The following is a 21372-nucleotide window of genomic DNA, read 5'->3' as shown; positions in this document are numbered from 1 at the left end:
ACACACACACACACACACACACACACACTCATCCTCAATGCTGTAGTGTGTCATGGTGTGTCCCACAGTATATCCTTCTGTTCATACACCTTCACTTGCAAGTGTTCATTGCAATGAGTTTGGTTCAAGATCTCTGGCTTCTATGACACTATCAATATTGGATCCTCACCCGGACTCCTTCTGGTTATCCTGATGCCCTGGGTCATCGAGATCCTACAGTTTTGAAATAGCAGGACTTGCCCTTTCACATATCCTGACTGTTCACAGATGATTGGATGAGCTGTCTCAGAGCCCTGGATCTGGGCCTGAGTGGTAGCTGAGCTCTCCCTTATCCACACCACCAGGGATAGCTCTCCAGTACTGCTCGGGCTAGTTCACCCATTGCAGTCATCAGCAGCCGGCAAGGTTCCCTTTCTTACTCTCATGCCCTTGGGGCCAGCTCACCCACATCCATGCCTCCAGAGCCAGCTCCACTGTGCTGCCCAGTCAAAGCTCAGGGTGCATTCTCCCAAGTACTTCAGCCTTTGACAGACTAAGCCAGTTCACCCACTCTCATGCAGCTGGGGCTGGCTCACCCATCTCTCCACTATCAGGGCCAACTCCACTGAGTTGCTCAGCTGAGGTACATAGCCTGCTCTCCTGGGTGCGGCAGTAGACAAGGGATAAGGCTGGCTCACCTGCTTTCATGACTCCAGGGGCATGTTTCCCAACTGCCACAGGTAGTGTGGGGCAGTGGAGGGAAAAGGGCATCACCCCAAGCCCCACACCTCCTCAAGGCAGATGAATGGCAGGGCCAGCTCTTCCTTGCTTTTGTTCTCAGGGCTGGCTCACCCATGCCTCCTCCCTCAACCAGTGCCAGCACTACTATATTGCCCAGGAGAGGTACAGGACTTGCTCTTCTGAGTGCTGTGAACGGTAAGAGATGGGGCCAGTTCTCCTGCGCATTGCATCTAGTGAGGGCCAGCACTAGTTCTGCACAGCCCGTAGACATCCAGGTGGGTCCTGGCACCTAGACCAGGGGCATCCCCATGTTCTCTAGTGGTCTGTCTTCCTCCTTCTGCATTGCACTGCCTGGGTTTTATTTGATTTAGTTTTTCTGAGTCCTAGGTATGAAACAGCTTTGGCCACCAAGCCAGGCATCAAGCTAGGATGAACAAAGGATTGCCATCTGCTCTGACCCTGGCTGATAATAAGAACACCACCAGCAGCAAGCAGTCTCTTTGTCCATTGACAGAGGGTGGGATGAGGAGTGTGTTCAAGAAATTTTTAACCTATTATGAATAAAATTTTTGCCTTTGATATCTTTCTTGGTGCATTTATTATAGTTAAAAAGACACTAGTCTTCTTTGTATAATGATTTTTTTTCTTGCCTTGCTATTTTGCTAGATGTATTTATCAGCTCTAAGAGTTCTCCGATAGAGTCTTTAGGTTCTTTCAGATGTATTAGAGCATGTCATGTACAAATAAGGATAATCTGACGTCTCCCTTTCTAGTTTGTCTTCTCTCTCTGTCTCTCTCTCTCTCTTTCTCTCTCTCTCTCTTTCTCTCTCTCTCTCTCCTCCCCTCTCCATCCCCCTCTCCCTCGAGGACCTGTTGTAGTTCAGACTGAGCACTGTATATAATAGGAGTACAAAGAGGCTGGAGAGATGACTCTGCAGTTAATAGAGCATACTGCTCTTGCCGAGGACTGAAGTGCTGTTCCCAGAACCCATGGCAGATAGCTACAACATGTGTAACATTAGCTCCAGGGTGTTCATGTCTTTTGGCTTCCATGGATAGTGCACCCATCTGCACAAACTCACACACAGGTACATATATATTTATGAGTAATTAAAAATAAAAATAGTTTAAAATTGAAAAGGATATTAAAGAATGGAAAGAGTAAGCATCCTTGCTCAGGATTTTAGAATAAATGCTTTGAGTTTTTCTTACTTAATATAATGTTGACTGTATATTTGTCAAATATAACCTTTACGATGTTGATATATATACCTCCTATTGCTAAATGCTTTCAGTTCTCAATCATTTAATATAAGGTTGGCTGTATGTTTGTCAAATGTAGCCTTTACTATGTGATATATATATATATATATATATATATATATATATATATATCACACACACACACACACACACACACACACACATATATATATATATATTCACTGTTTTCTCCTAAAAGACATATTGCATACAGATATGCATACTGTGAAATATGGAAACTATTATTATATGGCCTTATATAAAAGCTTATAAATGGTGCTCACAGTGTCTATAAATTATATTTAAAATAGATATCACTATTGTTTAAATGTGCATTTTTATTCTTTTGTTTTTCCTTTATACCAACAGTAGAAAGTGGTTCCCAACAGTAGTTCCCCTTCCTCTACTTTTCCAGTTCCTCCCTACTTCCCCTAGACCCACACCTTCTCTGTGTCCCTTAAAAAAAAGCAGGCCTCCCAGAAATATCTACAGATCACAGCATATCAAGTTACAATAAGACTAGAAGACTAGGCACAAACCCTCATATCAATGTTGGACAAGGCAATTCAGTAGGAGGAAAAGGGTCCCAAGAGCAAGCAAAAGAGTCTGAGTCACCCCCCACACACACACACACATACACACGTACTCTCTCTCACTGTTAGGAGTCCCACAAGAATACTAAGTTACAAAACCATAACACATATGTAGAGGACCTAACTCAGACCCATAAAGAGCTCATGGATGTCACTTCAATCTCTGTGACCCACATGAGCCTTACTGAGATGACTCTCTGGGCTCTGTTCTTGTGGTGTACCCAACCCCTGTGGCTCCTGCAATCCTTCCCTTGCTTCTCCAGGATTCCCCTGGCTCTCCCTAGTGTTTGCCTGCTGTGAGTCTCTGCATCTGTTTTCATCTGTCACTGGATGATGCCTCTCTGATGATAGTTGAGCACTGATATATGAGTATAGCAGAATATCATTAGTACTCATTTCACTGAATTTTTCTTAGTGCGTTTTACCCTGGGTCTCTGAGCTATCCAGTGTCTGGTTCTTGGCCATCTAGGCAGGGTCAAGCACGGGATCCCCCTCAACATTGGACCTCAAACTGAACCAGCTATTGGTTGGCTATTCCTATAAGCTCTATAGCACCATTATCCTAACACATCTTCGAGGCAAGATAGATTGAAAGCTGAAGGTTTTGTGGCTGGATTGGTGTCCCAGTCCCACTGCTGGAAGCCTTTCCTGTTATAGAAGATGGTCAGTGCAGAGGAGCCTTAGAACTAGCCCTTTAAAGGCATGGTGGAATTTGTCAGTGAATGCGTCTGGACCTGAAGTTTTCATTGTGGGAAGTTTCTCTGTTGCTGCTTTAATCTCAGTGATAATTATGGATCTGTTTATACTTTATATCTGTCCCTACTTTAATTTTGGTAGGTTATCTATATCTTGAAATGTATTCATTTCATCTATATTTTTTAGTTTCTTGGTTTATGAGTTTCAAAGTATTCTTTAATGAAAATGCATATTTTATTGCTTTATGTAGTAATTTCTCCCTTTTCATCTCTAATTTTGTTGATTTATGCATTATCATTTTATTTATTTACTTGTGAAACTGTGTGTATCTACACTGGTGTCCCAACTTAAAAGAATCCATTCCCTCTTTTCACTATTTAATTTCTTAAGATAAAATTCAAGTTGTCAAGCTGGGCAGTAAGCACCTTTACTTGCTGAGCTATCTTGCTAGCCCATATCATTTTTGTTGTTGTTGATGTTTGTAGTTTGACTAAGAATTTGTCAATATTATTTATTTTTTCAAAGAGCCAATTTTGTAAGTAGTTTTGTAAGAGTTTCCTTTTAAACTCCTTTTATGTCATGATCTTTATTATTTCCTGTTATCTGCTGCTTTTAAGTTTAGATTGTTTTTGATTTTTCAAGGACATTGAGGCGTATCATTAAGCTATTTATTTCAGACATTTTTAGTTGTTTTATGTAGATATTCATTATAAACATTCCTCTTAGCTGCCTTAGCTGTATCCCAAAGGTTCTAGTAAGTAGTGCTTTGATCTTCACTTCTGTACTAGTTACCTTTCTTTTGCTATAATAAAATATCAGGACCCAAGGCAACTTACAGAAAGGAGAGTTTATTTTGGATTACAGTTCTAGAGGGAGAGCCCATAATGGCTATGAGGAGTGGCAGCAGGTACGTATGGCAGGAAGCTGGGAAATCTCATCTTCAACCAAAAAGTAGAAGCAGAGAGTAAACTGGAAGTGGGGAGATGCTATTAGCTCTCAAATCCTGCCCTGAAGGATGCACTTCCTCCAGCAGGGCATACCACCTCCCCCAAAACTCCTGAATAGGGGACTAAGTGAGTAACTGCTTAAGCCCAGGGGGCCCAAAACAGCACAATTCAACTCAAGGCACTTTTCAGTCCTTCTCTGGCTTCTCCACTGACTCCCTCATCATTCAGAACTGCACAGTTTAATGTCCATGTATTTCTGTACTCTTTATATATTTTATTATTTGTTACTTCTGATTAGATACAATGACTTACTTTGATTCTTTGTATTTGGTAAGACTTAATTTGTGTCCTAGGATATGGGTTGTTTTAGAGAAGATTTGATGAGCTGCTAAGAAGAATGTGTGTTCAGCGTCTCTTGGATGGACTCTTCTCTGTGTATCTGTTAAGTCTGTTTAAGTTTTGGTATAATTTAACTTATATTTACTTGAACTATGTTGATTTTTAGTTTAGATGATTTTTAGTTTAGTTTAGTAGAGAGATTTACATAACTCATTACTGCTGAAGCAGTACATTTTATGTCCATTATAGAAGCTTCAATGTTTGATGTATATGTACCTAAATTATTTTGTCCTCCTCATGTATTTTTCCTTTTATTAATATATTATGGTCCTCTTAATTTTTTTGATAATATTGGCTCAAAGTCTACTTCATCATGTACCAGAATAGATATGCAATTTCTTTTCAGTTTCTGTTTGCTGGCTAGATTATCTTTCATTTTTTGACCCTCAGTGTGGGTGTCCTTACAATTAAAGTGTTTTTCTTGAAGACAAAGTTGTATCTAGTTTTTAAAATCAATCAGATAGTCCATGTTCTTTTACTGGTAAATTGAGGTCATTTACATTTAAGGTTATTTTATAGACAGATGTTTAGTAATTCCAATAATTTTGTTGGTTAGTTTTATGGCTAGTTGGATAATTGTTTGTACTTCCCATCCTATTAGTATCAGAGGGTTACTAGTTTATTGGGTTGAACATGATGGATTCCTTTGCTTAGCCCTCTTCGGAAATTTATTCTCCCCTGTGTTCTCATTATCAAGACTGCATTTCTTCCTTTTCTTTGCATAATATTCCTTTAAATATCTTCTGGAGTAGTGGGTTGGTGGTCATGCTCTGCCTTAGTTTGTGCTTGTTTTGAAATATATTTCTCTCTCAATTTTAAAAAGGCTTTGCTAGGTATAACATTCTTACCAACTTCTATTTTTGTTGACTAAACTGTAGATCTATTTATATTATTAAAAAGACATACCTCATATATTTATTGATCTAGCAAATAAAATAAAAATTGCAAACCACAGGATCAAGTATTCCTAGATTCAGTCAGGATTCCACGCTTTGTTGCCTTTCCTATTTAACATCCGTGAACTTCAGTTTTATCCTTTGTACAGTAGCCATAATAATAGTAACTGTTGAGGGCTTCAGCAGCTCACCGGAGCCTTCCTTCTTTCCTTTTTACCTTTTACATGTGTAGCCTGCATCAGAAGTATGCTTAGCTTCACATGGGACGATTTAGTTTTCCTTTTTCAGAAATGCCAAGACCTATCCCTTGTTTAAGAGGACTTAGAGTGCATTTCTCCTAAAAGCCATTTAACAAAGAAATACTACAACCCCAAGGCATAAGAGCAAACCTAACCAAAATCAGCAGAGCCATCAGGCAGAGCGCCCTGCTGTCAAGCATATGCATCACCTAGCAACACTAACATCTCCCAGGCACGCACGTCCATGATAAATACCACTGTCTTGTATGTCACTGGGGTTTTATGGTAGTGGCAACTGTTAACTGATATGAATAGAAATAGGTTAGAGAGGAAGGAAGGAAAGTCTGATCTGGGTACATCATGAATTTGAAGTGGCCCGTGGCAGTTGAATATTGAACTTAATAATCACATATGGTTCTGTGAACCATCAGCAGAAAATACAATAAAATGGGACCATTTATCTAATTGCTTAATACATATATAGAGAATGATGAGAGAAAATATGGTGAGTAAACACTAAGAAAGTCATATTTGAAGGGGTTGCTGACACCGAGACGTAATAGTAAGAGCTGAGTAAGAAGAGCCAAAGAAAACTGGTCATATGGAAACTAGGTTTTATCTAAGAGATAAGAGTAAGCAATGACTGATGTCCCAGGAAGGCAAAGTAGGTACCTTTGTATTTATTTTGCAAATGAAGAAAATTACATTTGGATGGGGTTATTAAGCTTGTTTTGTGTGATCATAGAAATTTGTAAAAATCAGTAAAGACACAGTAAAGTCTCTGGGTTACTTAACTCTGGGCTATATAATTTTTACCTTACAATCTTATTTGAACAAATAATTCTGGTACATATAAAAGTATTTTAAAGTTACCAAATATCTTCTTTACACATAAGTTGCTAAAATGATATAATTTTAATCCTTTAGAATTTGATGAGCAAGTAAGAAATACACAACCTTGGGATGCTTCTATAATTTTAAAATAAGTGTATATTATGCTATTGCATGTCTTCTACTATGAATCATTTTTCTATATCTTATAAATGTACATTTTATGTTGTGATTTTTTATATGTGTTATGATTTAAAATAATGATTTTCTCTCAGTTTAAACAATCTACTAATTATTAATGATATTTATGAAATACATTACAGATTGAACTTCATGATCTTGAAAAACAAATAGCGACTATTGCTGAAGAAGCCAAAGAAACAGACAGGCAAATGCATCAGCAAGATGCTGCCATGGAGAATTCTAAACTTCAGTGTGGACTCTTAGAAGCTCAAATTGGATCCTTGTATTCAGAAAGTTTAAAACTTAAATTTGATACAGAAACAGCCCAAGAAAAATTTGAGGAACAAATGATAAAATATAATGCATATTATGTAAAAATAAAAGCTTATAAAGATAATTTAGGAGAGATAAAAAGCCAGTGTTCATTTATGACTGAACTCTATGAAAAACGAGAGCTCATCAAAAACCTAAAGACAATGAAAGAGGCTCTTATGGAAAATCTCCAAGATTCACAAGGGAACTACACAATACAAATAAAGGTTTGAAGTGATACTTATCAAACCCTCTTATGTTTTTTATAAGTATACCTAGTAAATAATAATCAAATTAATAAAATACATATAGTTCTACATTCAGAAACTATTTTCACAATTTTTAAAACTTAAGTAAGTACATATAGCAATCAGATATGTAAGTTAAATAGCAATTTTCTAAATGTACAGATGCTTAAAGGAGATATTTATAAATCACCCATGGATTTATAAATATATATGGTCAAAATCACAGTGAGCAATTAATCTAAAAGGTTCAGCTGTTAGCTTCTGTTCTGAAGAATGCTGACCAAATCACTTCATGTGATTAATGCACACAAGCTGAATTCATAATTGAATGTTGGATATCTTTGTATTCCTCTCACTATTCCTTGAGGACCACAGGGAAAGCAACTTAAAATACCTTCCACTCCTTGCTCGAGCATTAAAAAGTGTCCTGTGCACTACTGTCGGGTGCATCAGCCAACTGCTGCTGTTCTTCGTGTTTTATCTTGTTTTCAGTTTGTTTGAAGTCCAGGTTTGCTTTGTGCAAACAGTGGTTCTTTATCTTGTATAGCAATAAAAGCAATGATCTAACCCTATTTTCAAGTCTAAATTTTGATTTTTGCTAGTTTATATACATTAGGAAAGTACTGAAAAAGTCTTGGATTCATTTTGACTTGTATTTTTTAAATTTTACAAATATCCAGGAAGACATTTCAGAGCTAAAGAATAAAATTATGACAATAAAAGAGTCAATCATTGAGAAAACATCTTTTCTTGAAGAAGAGAAAAAGACACATGAAAAATTAAGAAAAGAAATAGAGGTGAGTCTTAGTTATCTATATTTAAATATATCATGAGACCCTGTCTTAAACTTATGCTATATTTGTATTTCCACAGTTTACTCTTGATTTTCAAAACAGCTAGGGAACAAGAAAGAACTTGATTAAATATAAGCCATTAAAATATAATAGGAGATAACACTCCATTAAAACATGTGAACATATTCAAACAAAGCAAGTGTTCACATTAAGTCTGGTCTATCTATATCAGATATATAGATAGATATATCTATCTATAGGCATGAAACATACCTATAATCCTAGCACTTGGAAGAATAGTTTGAAGCCAATCTGTAAAGTAATACCTGCTTAAAAAAAAAAAAAATGTCTGGCTTAGAGTTCTCTGGAATTTTTCCAGGTCTCATTCTGCCTACCACTTGGTACCTAATTAATGGTATAGAGCAGAGGCTTAGATGGTTTAAAAGGATGACCATTCTAGACATTAGAATCTTGAAAATAGACTAAAGAGAAGTAAAAAGCATCACTGTTTAACTCTTCTTAATTTAATATTTGCAACTTTCAAGAGTCAAGTTTAAAAATAACTCTAGATAAAATGAAATGAGGTTGGGTTCTTGCTGATCATCCCAGCATTTGGGATACTAAGGCAGAAAGATTGCCACAAGGTAGAAGCCAGTCCAGGCTGTACAGTGAGACTCTGTCTCCAAACCAAAATAAAGAAGCAATGAAAGCATGCATGAATGGCAGAAGTGAAATAAGCTGAACTCCCAGTGAGATGGCTCAGTGGCTGAGGGTGCTTGGTGCCAAGCCTAATAACCTGAATGCAGGTTATCCTCTGACCTCTGATATAAATATCACACGTGCCATTGTGCATTCACTTGCCCACACATACAATCACAGTACACCACACTGCACCATGCCCACCTCCTCCACACACAAATAAACACAACATTGGCTGACTATGTGGAGAGTGCTAGGTGGAATCCTGTCTCATACTACCTGTGCATACTCTCTTAGAGCATTCAAGAAATGTATTAACAATTTTAAAAGACAAAATTACCTTCATAGACTCTTTGGTTAAGTATTTTTACTTCATAGCAATAGAAAAGACAAGACCAGCTCTTAGAAATATTTGTAAGACATATAAATGAGGAGAAAAGACAAGGACATGTCAAACAAATGGAAACCCATGAGTAGTGACATGAAAGTACTTTATGCATGTATATCTAAACAACAACCAAAAATCAGCAAACAATAAATGAGCATTCACTTCAACACATTTTTTTCTGTATTTTCTTTTTAAACAATATTTTATTTTTGAATTACCTTACAGTTTAGGTTTCCAGTGTGATTTGCATATACATTTCATTTTGGTTGGCCATCCTTTCCTCTTCCTCCCTTGTCTCCCATCCCTTTCCCCACTGTGCACTTTCACCCCAGAAATCCCCTTGTTGTTCTCTTGTCTCCCCATGCCTCCATTAAAGGTTTTCTTCTCCAGGCTCAGGGCCCCTCTCTGGTTTCCTGGCTTTTATATTTGTCCTCACCTTGAGACACGTAATTAGCAGTTAGAGGCTAGGATCTGTATATGGGAGATAAAGTCTGGTATTTGTCATTTGGAGCTTGGATTATATCACTTATAATAGTGTTTTCCAGTTCTATATCTTTGTCCATAAATGTCATAATTTCACTTTTCTTTTTTAACTTAATAAAATTTCATTGTATATATATACCACATTACACTATCCATTCATATGTTCTTAGACATCTGTTTCTTTGTAATTATGATAAAGAATAGTGATAAACATGCCTGTACAGATCTCTACAATAGGACGAGCCCCTGTGTGTATGGCCAGGGAGGATACTCTTGGTCATATAGAAGTTCTATTTTTAATACTTTGAGAAGCATCCACTCTGTTCCCTATAGTGGCTATACAAAGCAGTATTCCTGCTGGCCATAAATAAGGCTTCTCTTTGCCATAGCCTCTCTAGCGTTTCCTGTTGTTTCTTCTCTTGATACCATTTGATCGGGATGAGATGGAATCTCAGAGTAGTTTTAGTTTGCATTTCCATGATTGCTGAAGACACTAAACATGTTTAAAAACATTTATTGGTCATATATTTATTGACAATAAGAGAGCTGTCAAAGTAGGATATATATTTTAATTGTTACAAAGCTGCCAACAATATTGCTGCTACACCTTAGTTTCTATCACTCTACTACAACTAATGAACACTTAACCAGCTTCATTATTAAAAGAACTGTTAGAGTAAACACTATACTACAAAATCCTTTTGCACCAGGAATTAGTACTAGAGAATTATAAGATCTAGGCTCTGTTACTTTCTCTTAATAATTAAGTAATATTAAGGTTTTTAGTAATATACTTTCTTTTAATAATTATAAACAAAATGTCCTATATTTGAAATACTTTTATATTGTTTTATAAATTTACTTCCTCATGATGTTATTTGGGTCAGTACTAAACTTGGTCTTACAAGGAACCTCAGATTTGCATATCATTTTCTTGCAAACCTGTGTCTCTAATTTGAACCTCATATGTGAATGAAACTCCAAGGTTCTCAATTGGAAACACAGTTAAAATGTTGATGAGCTGAGATTTCACCATCTGCTTTTAAGAGAAGTTTTCTGCTGCCATAGAGACCTAGTAGTAAAGACAACTGTATATATGATAGAAGCAACTTAAAGGAGGAAGGGTTTATTTTGCTTCCAAGTTCAGAGGGTATGGTCCTTTGTGATGGCTATTCTTGGTTGTCAGCTTGACTACATCTGGGAATGAACTATAATCCAGAAATGGAGGGCACACCAGCGATCCAGATCTTGAGGCTTGAAGACACAGGCTTCTGACCCAGATCTTGACATGGAGATCTTGAGGCATAGTATCCATCAAAAGTTTAGGTGCAGGCAAGGTAGTACAAGCCTTTAATCCTTGGAAACTGTTGTAGGCAGATCTCTGAGTTCAAGGCCAGCCTAGGACAAAGTAAGTTCCAGATCCAGGTCTGGTAGTACATTCTTTTAATCTGGGCCACACCTTCTGCTGGAGACCTACACAAGGACATTGGAAAAAGGAAGAGTCCCTCTTCTTTGCTTGTTTGCGCTTCCTTGCCAGCACATCTGTTGGAACCTACTTCTTCAGATTCCAGCTTATACAGATGACAAGGTGAAACAATTAGCCTTGTGGGACTGAGCAACTTCTAGATTCTTGGACTTCCCATTCATAGCTGCCCACTGTTGGGTTAGCTGGACTACAAACTGTAAGTAATTACAATAAATTCCCTTAATATAGAGAGACATTCCATAAGTTCTGTGACTCTAGAGAACCCTGACTAATACATCCTCCATAACAGGGAAGACACAGCAGAGTTCATAGCACTAAGACCATGTAGTCAGCACTCCTCACATCTTGCCTGCAGACTGGTTACAGAGAGCTCCTGCTGGAGGGGCAAGCAGGTTGAAACTCTCTAAAGCCACCATTACTACTCTGTGCCAACCAGATAGCATCCATGCCCAAAATGTCCTACCAGTTTCTCAAATCTATGTCATGAGCAGGGAAACAAATATTCAAACACATGAACCTGTGAGGACACTTTACATTCAAAGTATAACAACTTCCATAATGATAACTGAGACAAAAGCTGGTCTAAAGACCTAAACCTCAGGATAAAACACAAATAGATACTCTACTAAGTATTAAAATCTTACAAATTCAGATGGTTACCAATAGTTTAATTGAATTTAGAACAGAACTCAATACTTTCAGAAAAAAATGATAAAGTTCAGAGTTTGCAACATCCTATTTGCTAATAATAAAATGGTAGAGCTGAAGAAAGAGAAACAGGGCCACTTGTAGCTAGAGGAATGTGTAAGTGCTGAAAATCCAGTTCTGCTTGTCTTGAAAGTTCCTAGAGAGTGAGAACTGCTGTTAAGCGTTCTACAGGGAAAGAGTCGGTGTCCTGATGGATATGATGAGCGAAGAGGAGACCTATCAAGTAACAGAGCCATGCAGAAATCAGAATGGACAAAAAAATGATTGAAATGAAAAATACAGAGTGGAATTAATAACAGATTAGACACAACAGAACACAGATTTTCTCCAATCTAGAACATAACTCAAGTCATTGGTCAAAGCACCGAGAGAAAAAAGAGTAAAAAAAATAAAGAAATTGAAACAGCCCAGAGACCTTGGGACCAGATTAAACAGTTTGACATCTGTATACTTTTTAATCCAGAAATGAAAAGAGAGAAAGATGAAAACTAAAAAAAAAAAAAAAAAAATTGAAGAAATTTTGGCCAAGAATCTAAATATGAATAAAGTATATCTTGAAGATTTAAGAAACTCAGTAAATTCTAAGCAAGATAGATAGAATAAAAAGTATCTGAGGTCATTAAAATTATTAAAACTAAATACAAAGAATAGACTTTACAGCAGGCATAAAATCATTAACACAAGATGATGATAATTGATTTTTAAAATCAAAACCATTGATGGCTAGTAAACAACAGAAAGCATATTGAGGTATTAAAATGAAAAAACCTATTGATTAAGAATTTTATATTTTATGAAATGCTTTTTCTTAAGTAAAAGTGAAATAATGAAATTTTCAAATAAGCAAAAGTTGGTAAGCCTTGTTTCTAGTATATTTTCACTAAGAAATGCTAAAAAACATTCTTTTTTCCTAGTTATCAATTTATTTATTTTACATCCCTATCGCTGCCCCTCTCTTCCCAGGCCCCTTCTTCCACAGCCTCTCCACCCCCAACATCCCCTTCCCCTTCTTCTCTGATTTTATGTGAATATTTTAAAATATTTATATTGCCTTTTCAGTTCTGCTGTTGATGCACAGTGATGTTCCAACACAATTGCTTTCCTTGCTCACCCTATTTTATTTCCTGTGTTTAAAAATATTTTCTATGAAGATGAACTAGTCTACAGTATTGATTTACTATCAAAAGTCTCCAGTTTGTAAGCACAAAGAAAGACCCCTGAGCACTACTTGAGAAGCTGATTATATATATATATATTATACTAGGGCTGAGATAGATACCTATTATATATATTAGGTATACATAATTGTATATGTATATATTATGTATACCTAATATCTAATACCTAGTATTACACGATTATATTGCTTTATTTAAGATAAATGTTGGGTTAATGAGGAAGCTCAGTGAGTAAAGGCACTTGCTGAGAACCAGCTTCCACAATTTGTCCTGTGACTTTCACACGTGTGCTCAATGACACACACACACACACACACACACACACACACACACACACACACACAAGCACCACTACCACCAAATAAATGTAACAATAAATGTTTGAGTATGAGATATCACCTCAGATCCGTAAGGATGACTGTTAACAAAAATGGCCAACAGTAATAAATATTTTGAGGGTATATAGAAATAAGAACCCTCATATATTACAAGTGGGAGTGTAAAATTCTGGAAAATAGTTCTTCAGAGGGCTAACATGAAATTACCACATGACCTACGAATTCTATTCTTAGGTTTATGGCCAATAAAGGTGAAAATGTATGTGCACACCAAGACCTATTCATGAATATTCACAATAGTACGGTCATGATAACTAAAACCAACTCAAATGTTCATCACCAGTTGGACTAGAAAAGTAAACTGTGATTCATCATACAGTGGAATATTGTTTGACAGTAAAACGATGAAGTACTGATAGTGTCTACATCCTAGCTGATCCTTAAATATATTATGCTAGGTGATAAAAGCCAGTCACAGAAAAAACCTCTTGTATGATTCTAATTATATAAAATGTCGAGAATATGCGAATGCATAAAAGTAAAATTAGATTAGTGGTTGCCTAGTGCAAAGAGTGGGGTAGGAGAATGAAATTAATTGTTAATAGTTACTTGTGTTCTTGGGAGGAAAATGAAAATATTCTAAGCAGATGGTGCTCATGTTTATATAGTTCTGTGAACATGCTAAAAGTAGTTTGTCTGACTTAAATAATTATATGGATTATATGTGAATTGTTTAACTACCATAACCTGTTTCTTGAGTATTGGCCCATGTGGTTTGCATCCTGGAATCCTGACTAGGGACATCAGCACATGTGCAGTAAAGCCAGGATCAAGTTGGGGAGTCTGCTACTTCCAATGGAGGGTACCTACTATCACTATAATCAGAACCTCAATATGTCTATTAGGTACAGAGAGAGGAGTTAGCTAGTCTTGTTAGGGGGTCTTTGTGGACAAGCAGTCTCTGGCTTCCAGGAGGAAGAAGCAGCAGTTGTTAGGCTGAACATTCTAGTAGGTTGTTCGTAAACAGTCAGACACTATTTGGCACCCTCTGCAGGCTGGCCATATGGAGAACTGGTGTCCACGTAGGGCTATGCTCATCTCAACAAGATGCATTCACTCAGAACTTCCTTCACTAACACTTCCTCTGCCTTTAACAAACGAGATAGGTGTTCTTTATATAGTCAGTTCTAATGTAGGAATTTTTGTTTTGGTTTGGTTTTTAACTTTCTGTTATTTGGGGGTTTTATGCTATTATTATTTTCAAGAATCCTCATACATGAGTACTGTAATTACATCCTTTTCACCCCATACTCTCTCCACTCTAAGCCCTCCCAGGACCTCCTCACTCCCTCTCAATTTCATGACCAGCTCTTCTGTAATTATTAATTATGTTTGTTTAGGGATGACTGCTTGGGATTGGATAACATATGGGAGGAGTTGTCCCTGGAGAAGGCCAGTTCACCCTCTCTTAGTGATCATTACTTGTCTATAGCTCTTCCTTTCAGAGTGAGGCCTTATGAGATGTCTCCCATCAATGCTGGATTGTCAGCTGGTGTTTACACTGCGTAGCTCTTATTTAGGGGACCATATTGTTAAGAATTCGTGAGTGTGACTGTCATATATAAAGAACACTATCATGTACCACACATTCTGGTCCTTTGGCTTTTATAATCTTTGACCATGTTCTCTGAGCTTTAGGTGTCGGCACTGTATTCTATTGTTCTCTACACAATTACCAGTTATGCATTCCTGAAATACTCATTTTGCTGCAAAATGAAGCTTTTTTGAGGGGTAAGAGATATACTTATCTGTAGATTCAGAAATATATGCAGACCGCGGTTGGGAATTACACAGGCTTAGGAAAGCAGCATCAGTAAGTTGTCCTCGTGGGTCCAGGACCTCATTAGCTATAAGTAGTTGGTTAGGTTTACAGGGACAGGTGTGACTCTGAATTCTCTTCAAGCATTGAGTGGGCATCAAGAACACTTAGGTGGCTGTTGATTACCCCTGAGATAAAAGCAGTACTTTAGGACCGTGGATTATGTCTTGCCATGCTGGTCACTGTTGTGGTTCATAGACTTTACAACTGGGTAAGACTTTTAGTTTCTTTACTCCCTTGGCACGTTCGAATGCCATGAGAGCTAGGCCTCCTGGAGAAGGCTTCCAGGTCATTTCCAGTTTGTTTTCTCCAAGCCTTGTATCTGAAGTGTGTGGTGTCTTCAAAACTCAGATCTGGTCGTCAAATTCTCACACACAAAGTAGGAGAGAATCCTTGCCAACTATATGTCCAATAATTATTGCTAATCAGAGTATACAAAGATCTCAAAAGGAAAAAGTCAAAACCCCAAATTACCCAATTAAAACTAGGGTATGGATCTGAACACAGAGTTTTCACAAGAAGACAGAAAATTGTTAAGAAGTGTTTTTAAAGTGTTTGGTATTCTTAGCAATTAAGGAAATGCAGATTAAAAATACTTTGAGATTTCATCTTACCCCAGCCAAAATGGCCACAATCAAGTGAACAAATTGATTTAGGACGGGTGAGGACCTGGGAAAGGGAGACTCACAGGAGATCTCACACTGGTGTGGTCACTCTAGAAGTCAGGGTGGAGAAGCCTCAAAAAAGCTAACGGTGGATCTACCATATGACCTAGCTCTAACCCTGGCATGTGCCCCAAGGCCTCAGCATCCTACTTCACAGACACGTTCTCAGCCATGATCATTGCTGCCCTATTCACAATAACTAGCTAGGAAATAGAAAAAAACTAAATATCCTTTTGCTGATAAGTGGGTAATGACGATGTAGTGTGCAATGAAATTCTATGCAGTTGTTAAAAGAAGAAAATGCAGATAAATGCCTTTTTTCCTTTGCCTTCTTTTGGCCACCACATGACCCCATTCACTTGCCATTTTCACTGCTTCCTCGCCTTGCAGTGTGTCACTGTATGGCTCAGAATCAATGTTTCTGTTACTTACTGGGAAGGAAACAACACCACATCATCTCTTAGACCAGCATTCAACTTGTGTGTTGCTACTGCTTTGGGAGTTGAATGACCCTTTCATTGGGGTTGCCTAAGACCATAAGAAAACACATATTTACATTACAATTCAAACAAGAGCAAAGTTACAGGTTTGTAGTAGCAATGAAAGTAATTTTATGGTTGAGCATCACAACATGAGGAGCTACATTAAACAGTCCCAGCATTAGGAAGGTCGAGGACCACTGTCTTAGATCTTTTAAGCTGGATATAGAAAACAACCATTTTCTTAACTAGTCACAAGACAGACATTAGAGCAGTTACATTCAACTGAGTGTAATAGGACAGTGGGTGATTCATGAACATGAACGGCTAAGTCCTCAGAGCCAGAGGGGGTGCAGAAAGCTGGGAGTGGTGTGGGCCAGCAGCAATGCTGGACCTAAATGGCAGTGAGATGCAGGAGCAGCTCCACTGCTCAGCGTTCCGAATGGGCGCAGTCTTACCAGCTGTTCACCATTCTGGATGGGCGTGGTCTTACCAGCTGTTCACCATTCTGGATGGGCGTGGTCTTACCAGCTGTTCACCATTCTGAATGGGCGTGGTCTTACCAGTCGGCAGCTGTGAATTACTGCAGCATGGCTACTGTGCTAGGCAAGAATCAGCTGTGCTACCAATGCGCTCTGTGTACTTTTAAGTTAAGCTCACAGTTTAGATACCAAGACTGCATTTCATCAGATAGGAACCAATAAAGAGGCAACTTCAGGCCACATTCACTTAACAATGGACAACGACCTTGACAAGCAGAAGGTATTCCATCCACGTGCTGAATTCAGGGTCAAATCCCAAACATTGCTATTTGTTAGCTTTGAACCTGTGTTCAAATTACTCTGATTTTCAGTTTCTACATACACATACACATACACACGCACACACACACACAAAGAGAGAGAGAGAGAGATTATGGTTATTTCATGTAGAAAACTTTCAACATTGGTAATGTGTTGACTGTTTAGATAATTCCTGTTGATTATTTACAGTGAATTATTTCTAATCGAGTGCGTCCCTCTAGAGGAGTCAGAGTGCCTGTTCTGTTATGGCTATTGACTCACACTCACAAGCACTGTTTATGTGCTCTGTTTTCTGACAGGTACAACATAAGAGATATGATGCGATTCTTAAGCGTTTGCATTGTCAGGTGAACAAGATTCAGGTAAATCGGAGGAAATGGCAGTGGAACATCCAACAACTGGAAAAAACTGCAGCCGAGTTAAAAAAGAAGATCGGAGAGAAGGAAGCCAGTGAAATACAGAACAGGCCAGCAGCATTGTGGGAGAGAATACTGTGATGATCTTCTGGACTCTTAACAGCCAGCACAGTATCAGAGGCCTGTCTCAATGACAGATACTTTCTTTTTCTTTTCCTCTTCCTTCTTTTCCTGTTTTGAATCAGGTATCTATTGGTTAAAGTGCCTTCCTGTCTATAGTGCATAGCACAAGGTAGACAATAGCAGTGTTTACAGGAAGCTGGCAGAAGACTATATGTGCATATTTTAAATGTATACCCCTGAATGCCTGTTTATAACAATGTTGAATTCACTATTATACAAATTAAAAATTTAGAAGAAACAATTGAATTTTCAATGCCTTAAGTTGTTGAGATAAAGAATAGTTGTGTGTTCAAGAATTTTTTACAACTGTCTTCAAAGTAGCCCTTGAATATTAATATTCATGATAATGCCATTATCTGTTTCATGCAACAACTGTTTTATTGTTTCCTCTTTTCTCCAGAAGGTAGCAATCCTTTTCCTGTTATTAAATAACATATATTAGAGTGTTACAGTACATAAGATTTGTGTTTACTCTTCAGTCTATAAATTCTTTATTCCTATATTGTGACTAAAATAAAATTATAGCATCATATGAGACAGGCATATAATAAAGCTCTTCAAAGTGGTACTTCACATTGAAAGGCAATTTTTTTGTCAATGGCAATAAATTGAATGTAAAAACACCTCTGAAGATAAGATTGCTCTCTTTCATGCTCTGTTGAACATAACTACAGAGAAGCAAAACTAAAATATTAATTACTAAAGATACAGTTTTAAAATATTCACTTGTAGGATTAAAGACTTTCAAAGAAGCAACATTGAGGAGATGTTTTGAATTCATCTTTTCACCTTCCTACCATTTCGTAAGTGTGTAGCTGATAGAAAGCCTGATCGATGCTAGTGATCTCATTGTGCCTGGTGTGAATAGTCAGCATAGCTGAGCGTGGCTTACCACAGTAACAGTTCAAATGACTGCTCCTGTGACATAATCAGCTTTGTTCCATCACTCAGAAGAACTACTACAAATAGAAATGGTTAAGCTTACACACAGTGAGAGCGCTCACTGTGCTCAGCTGGAGACAAGGTTGAGCCAGATGCTGCATGTTTAGATGTCTGTTAGCATAATATGCACTTAAAAGTTATAGTTTTCTCATCTCCTTTTGAGTTTATAATTGTGATTGCTAACAGCTTGAGTTATCATTTCAGGAAAATTCACTATGAAAGAACAGATACAGGCAGACGATACTAAGGAAGCCAGAGTCAAGTCCATCCGAGGTTGCAGAGTATGCTTTAGTGGGGATTGTTGGAGGCTCTTATTCTATTTCCCTGGTAAAACATTATGACAAAAGCAACTTAGAGGATAAATGCTAATTTTAGTTATAGTTCCAGGTTACAGTTCATTCTGCTGGGAAGCCAGGGCATCAGAACTTAATGCAGCTGACTGTGTTACTTCTATAGTCAGAAGAGCACTGAACATATGTACACAAGTGCTCAGCTTGCTTTCTTCTAAGCCACGGCCCACCTAGTTTTACCTCAAGCTAGTGTCAACATCAGGCATATCCATACTGCCGATGGTGCCATATCTAGTCTTATAACTTCATACAACACACCTATATTTTTGTTTATCTATAAACAAAAACTATGCTAGGAAACTATGCAAGGGGGGGGGGTAAGAGGTCAAGTCAGGGCTTCTTGGAGACAACCATAGTAATTATAATTCAAGATCTGAGCTAAAATCTAGTCAAACTGGAACCTTCCAGTTATATTTTTGAAACTTCGTTTTAAAATAAAGATCTAAACCAAATAAATTAAAGTGACTTGAGATGAGGTATCATATTTGAGAAAACAATGGTCAGCATATTTTTATAATGATGCATGCAGTGAATTTCAATTTATAATAGTTATGTGCAAGGCATGTTGTTCTTTTTAATCATGAAAACTATTTCAGATAATGGAGGCCTTTCACAGTAATCAAGAAGAAACAGGAACTGGGTATTGCAGCTCAGGCCTGTAGTCCCAGCACTCAGCAAGGCTTTAGACAGGGGCAGTACAGGAGTTTCAGGTCAGCAAGGCTTTAGACAGGGGTAGTACAGGAGTTTCAGGCCATTCTGGGCCACATCGAGTATTTCAGGCCTGCCTGAGCTTCAGTGTGGGACATAGTCTCAAATGGATAAGCAAACAAATAAACCAAAGAACCGAATGTGCTGGTTGGGTTTTCTTTTTTGTCTTGTCAACTTGAGACACAAGCTAGGATCATCTGGAAAGAGGAAAACACAATTGAAAAAAAAAATGCCTCCATTAGATTGCCCTGTAGGCAAGTCTGTGCATCAGTGTTTTCTTGATTAATAATTGGTATAGGAGGGCTGAGCCCACTGTGGCCGTGCTACCCCTGAGTGAACAGTCCTGAGAGGTATAAGAAAACAGGTTGGGCAAGCCATGGAAAGCAAGCTAGCAAGCAGTATTCCTCTATGGCCTCTGCTCCAGTTCCTGTCTCCAGGTTTCCACCTTGAGTTTCTGCCCTAACTTCCCTTCATGATGTAAGATGAAATAAACCCTTTCTTTTCCAAGTTGCTTTTGGTTGTGCTGTTAATTATAGCAATAAGACACAAACTAGAATACCAACCAAACTAAAATATTCCTAAAATTTTAAGTATATTAAAAGTAATATTTCAACACATCAATAAAGCCTAAAGACTTTATAGAAATTATGTTATTTTTACTTCCATATAACACATATAGAACTAATGTTCTATATTAGGCTCTTTTCTGTTATTGTTACAAAATGCCAGAATCCCAGTACTTTTACAGAAAACAAATTCATTTAGGTCTCAATATTGGTAGCTGAAAATCCAAACAGCACAACTCCTGCTCTGGTCAAGGATTCCTTACAGTATCCTCTCGTGGTGGGAACATATACAGAAAGACAGATTACATTGTCAAATATCAAGTCAAGGAGTCACTGGGGATGAGTCGGGCTCCTGGGAAAACTGTATCAATCTTTTCTGAGGGCATATCACTGAAGAGGTATGGGCTTGCCACTAGGCCTTGCTTCTTAAAGGCTATAGGACCTCAGCATTACCACAGCAAGGACCAAGCTGCTTGGGGGACACATTCAAGTGCTAGCCAAACTGTGACAATGTCTTTCTCATGCAGACTTCAGTTTCAAACTCTTTTGGGTAAACTCTCCCTTTATAATTATGTTTTCCTTATTTTCTTCTCTTTAGAGGTGGTTTAAGTTCCTGGGGAACCTAAGTTCCTTTGTCAGCAGGGGTGGGGTTCCTGGGTCGAGTGCCATTGTTTAAACCTTGGTGACCTTTGCAGAAGTGTACTCCAGCTGGTCTCAAACATCATCTGGTTATGCTGGACCTGCAATAACTTGCTGTAGTCATGGACAAGATAAATGTTCCGTCTGTGATCACGCCTCTTCACAGCCAGTCACTTGACTGGTTGTTTGATTTTTCTAAAACACTCCATACATGCACAACCACAATGGATCCTCTCATCCGTTCCATTCTGGTTTGGGTGTGCTCGCCAACTTTCATCTGACTGAAAACTGTTATTCTATCCTTGTGTTATTCTACTCTGATGTCCTGCTATAAACCGACTCTTCTGTAGTTCTTTTTGCCCTGAGTGACTCAGCAAATTTTCTCTTTCTGAAAAGCTACA

The 21372-nt window shown here is 37.8% G+C and overlaps 1 protein-coding gene and 1 non-coding gene across 2 annotated transcripts in view; one reads left to right on the top strand and one right to left on the bottom strand.

The window, feature by feature from the left end:
• Ccdc122 (coiled-coil domain containing 122) overlaps positions 1–18339 on the top strand; it is a 36744-nt gene extending 18405 nt beyond the window's left edge. The window contains exons 4-6 of the mRNA XM_034499081.3: positions 6908–7306; positions 8008–8124; positions 17527–18339. Coding sequence (XP_034354972.1) covers positions 6908–7306; positions 8008–8124; positions 17527–17724 — 714 coding nt within the window. The 3' untranslated portion in view covers positions 17725–18339. The remainder of the gene's footprint in view (positions 1–6907; positions 7307–8007; positions 8125–17526) is intronic.
• On the bottom strand, positions 1095–1239 carry LOC117706394 (small nucleolar RNA SNORA48). The gene has a single exon (XR_004606504.1). It is a non-coding gene; the product is annotated as a small nucleolar RNA SNORA48 (small nucleolar RNA).
• Positions 18340–21372: the final 3033 nt, after the last annotated feature.

Source organism: Arvicanthis niloticus, chromosome 3, assembly GCF_011762505.2.
Source record: "Arvicanthis niloticus isolate mArvNil1 chromosome 3, mArvNil1.pat.X, whole genome shotgun sequence".
Taxonomy (NCBI): domain Eukaryota; kingdom Metazoa; phylum Chordata; class Mammalia; order Rodentia; family Muridae; genus Arvicanthis; species Arvicanthis niloticus.
The sequence above is the reverse complement of the archived record's forward strand: the minus strand, read 5'-3'. Positions and strand labels throughout refer to the sequence as shown.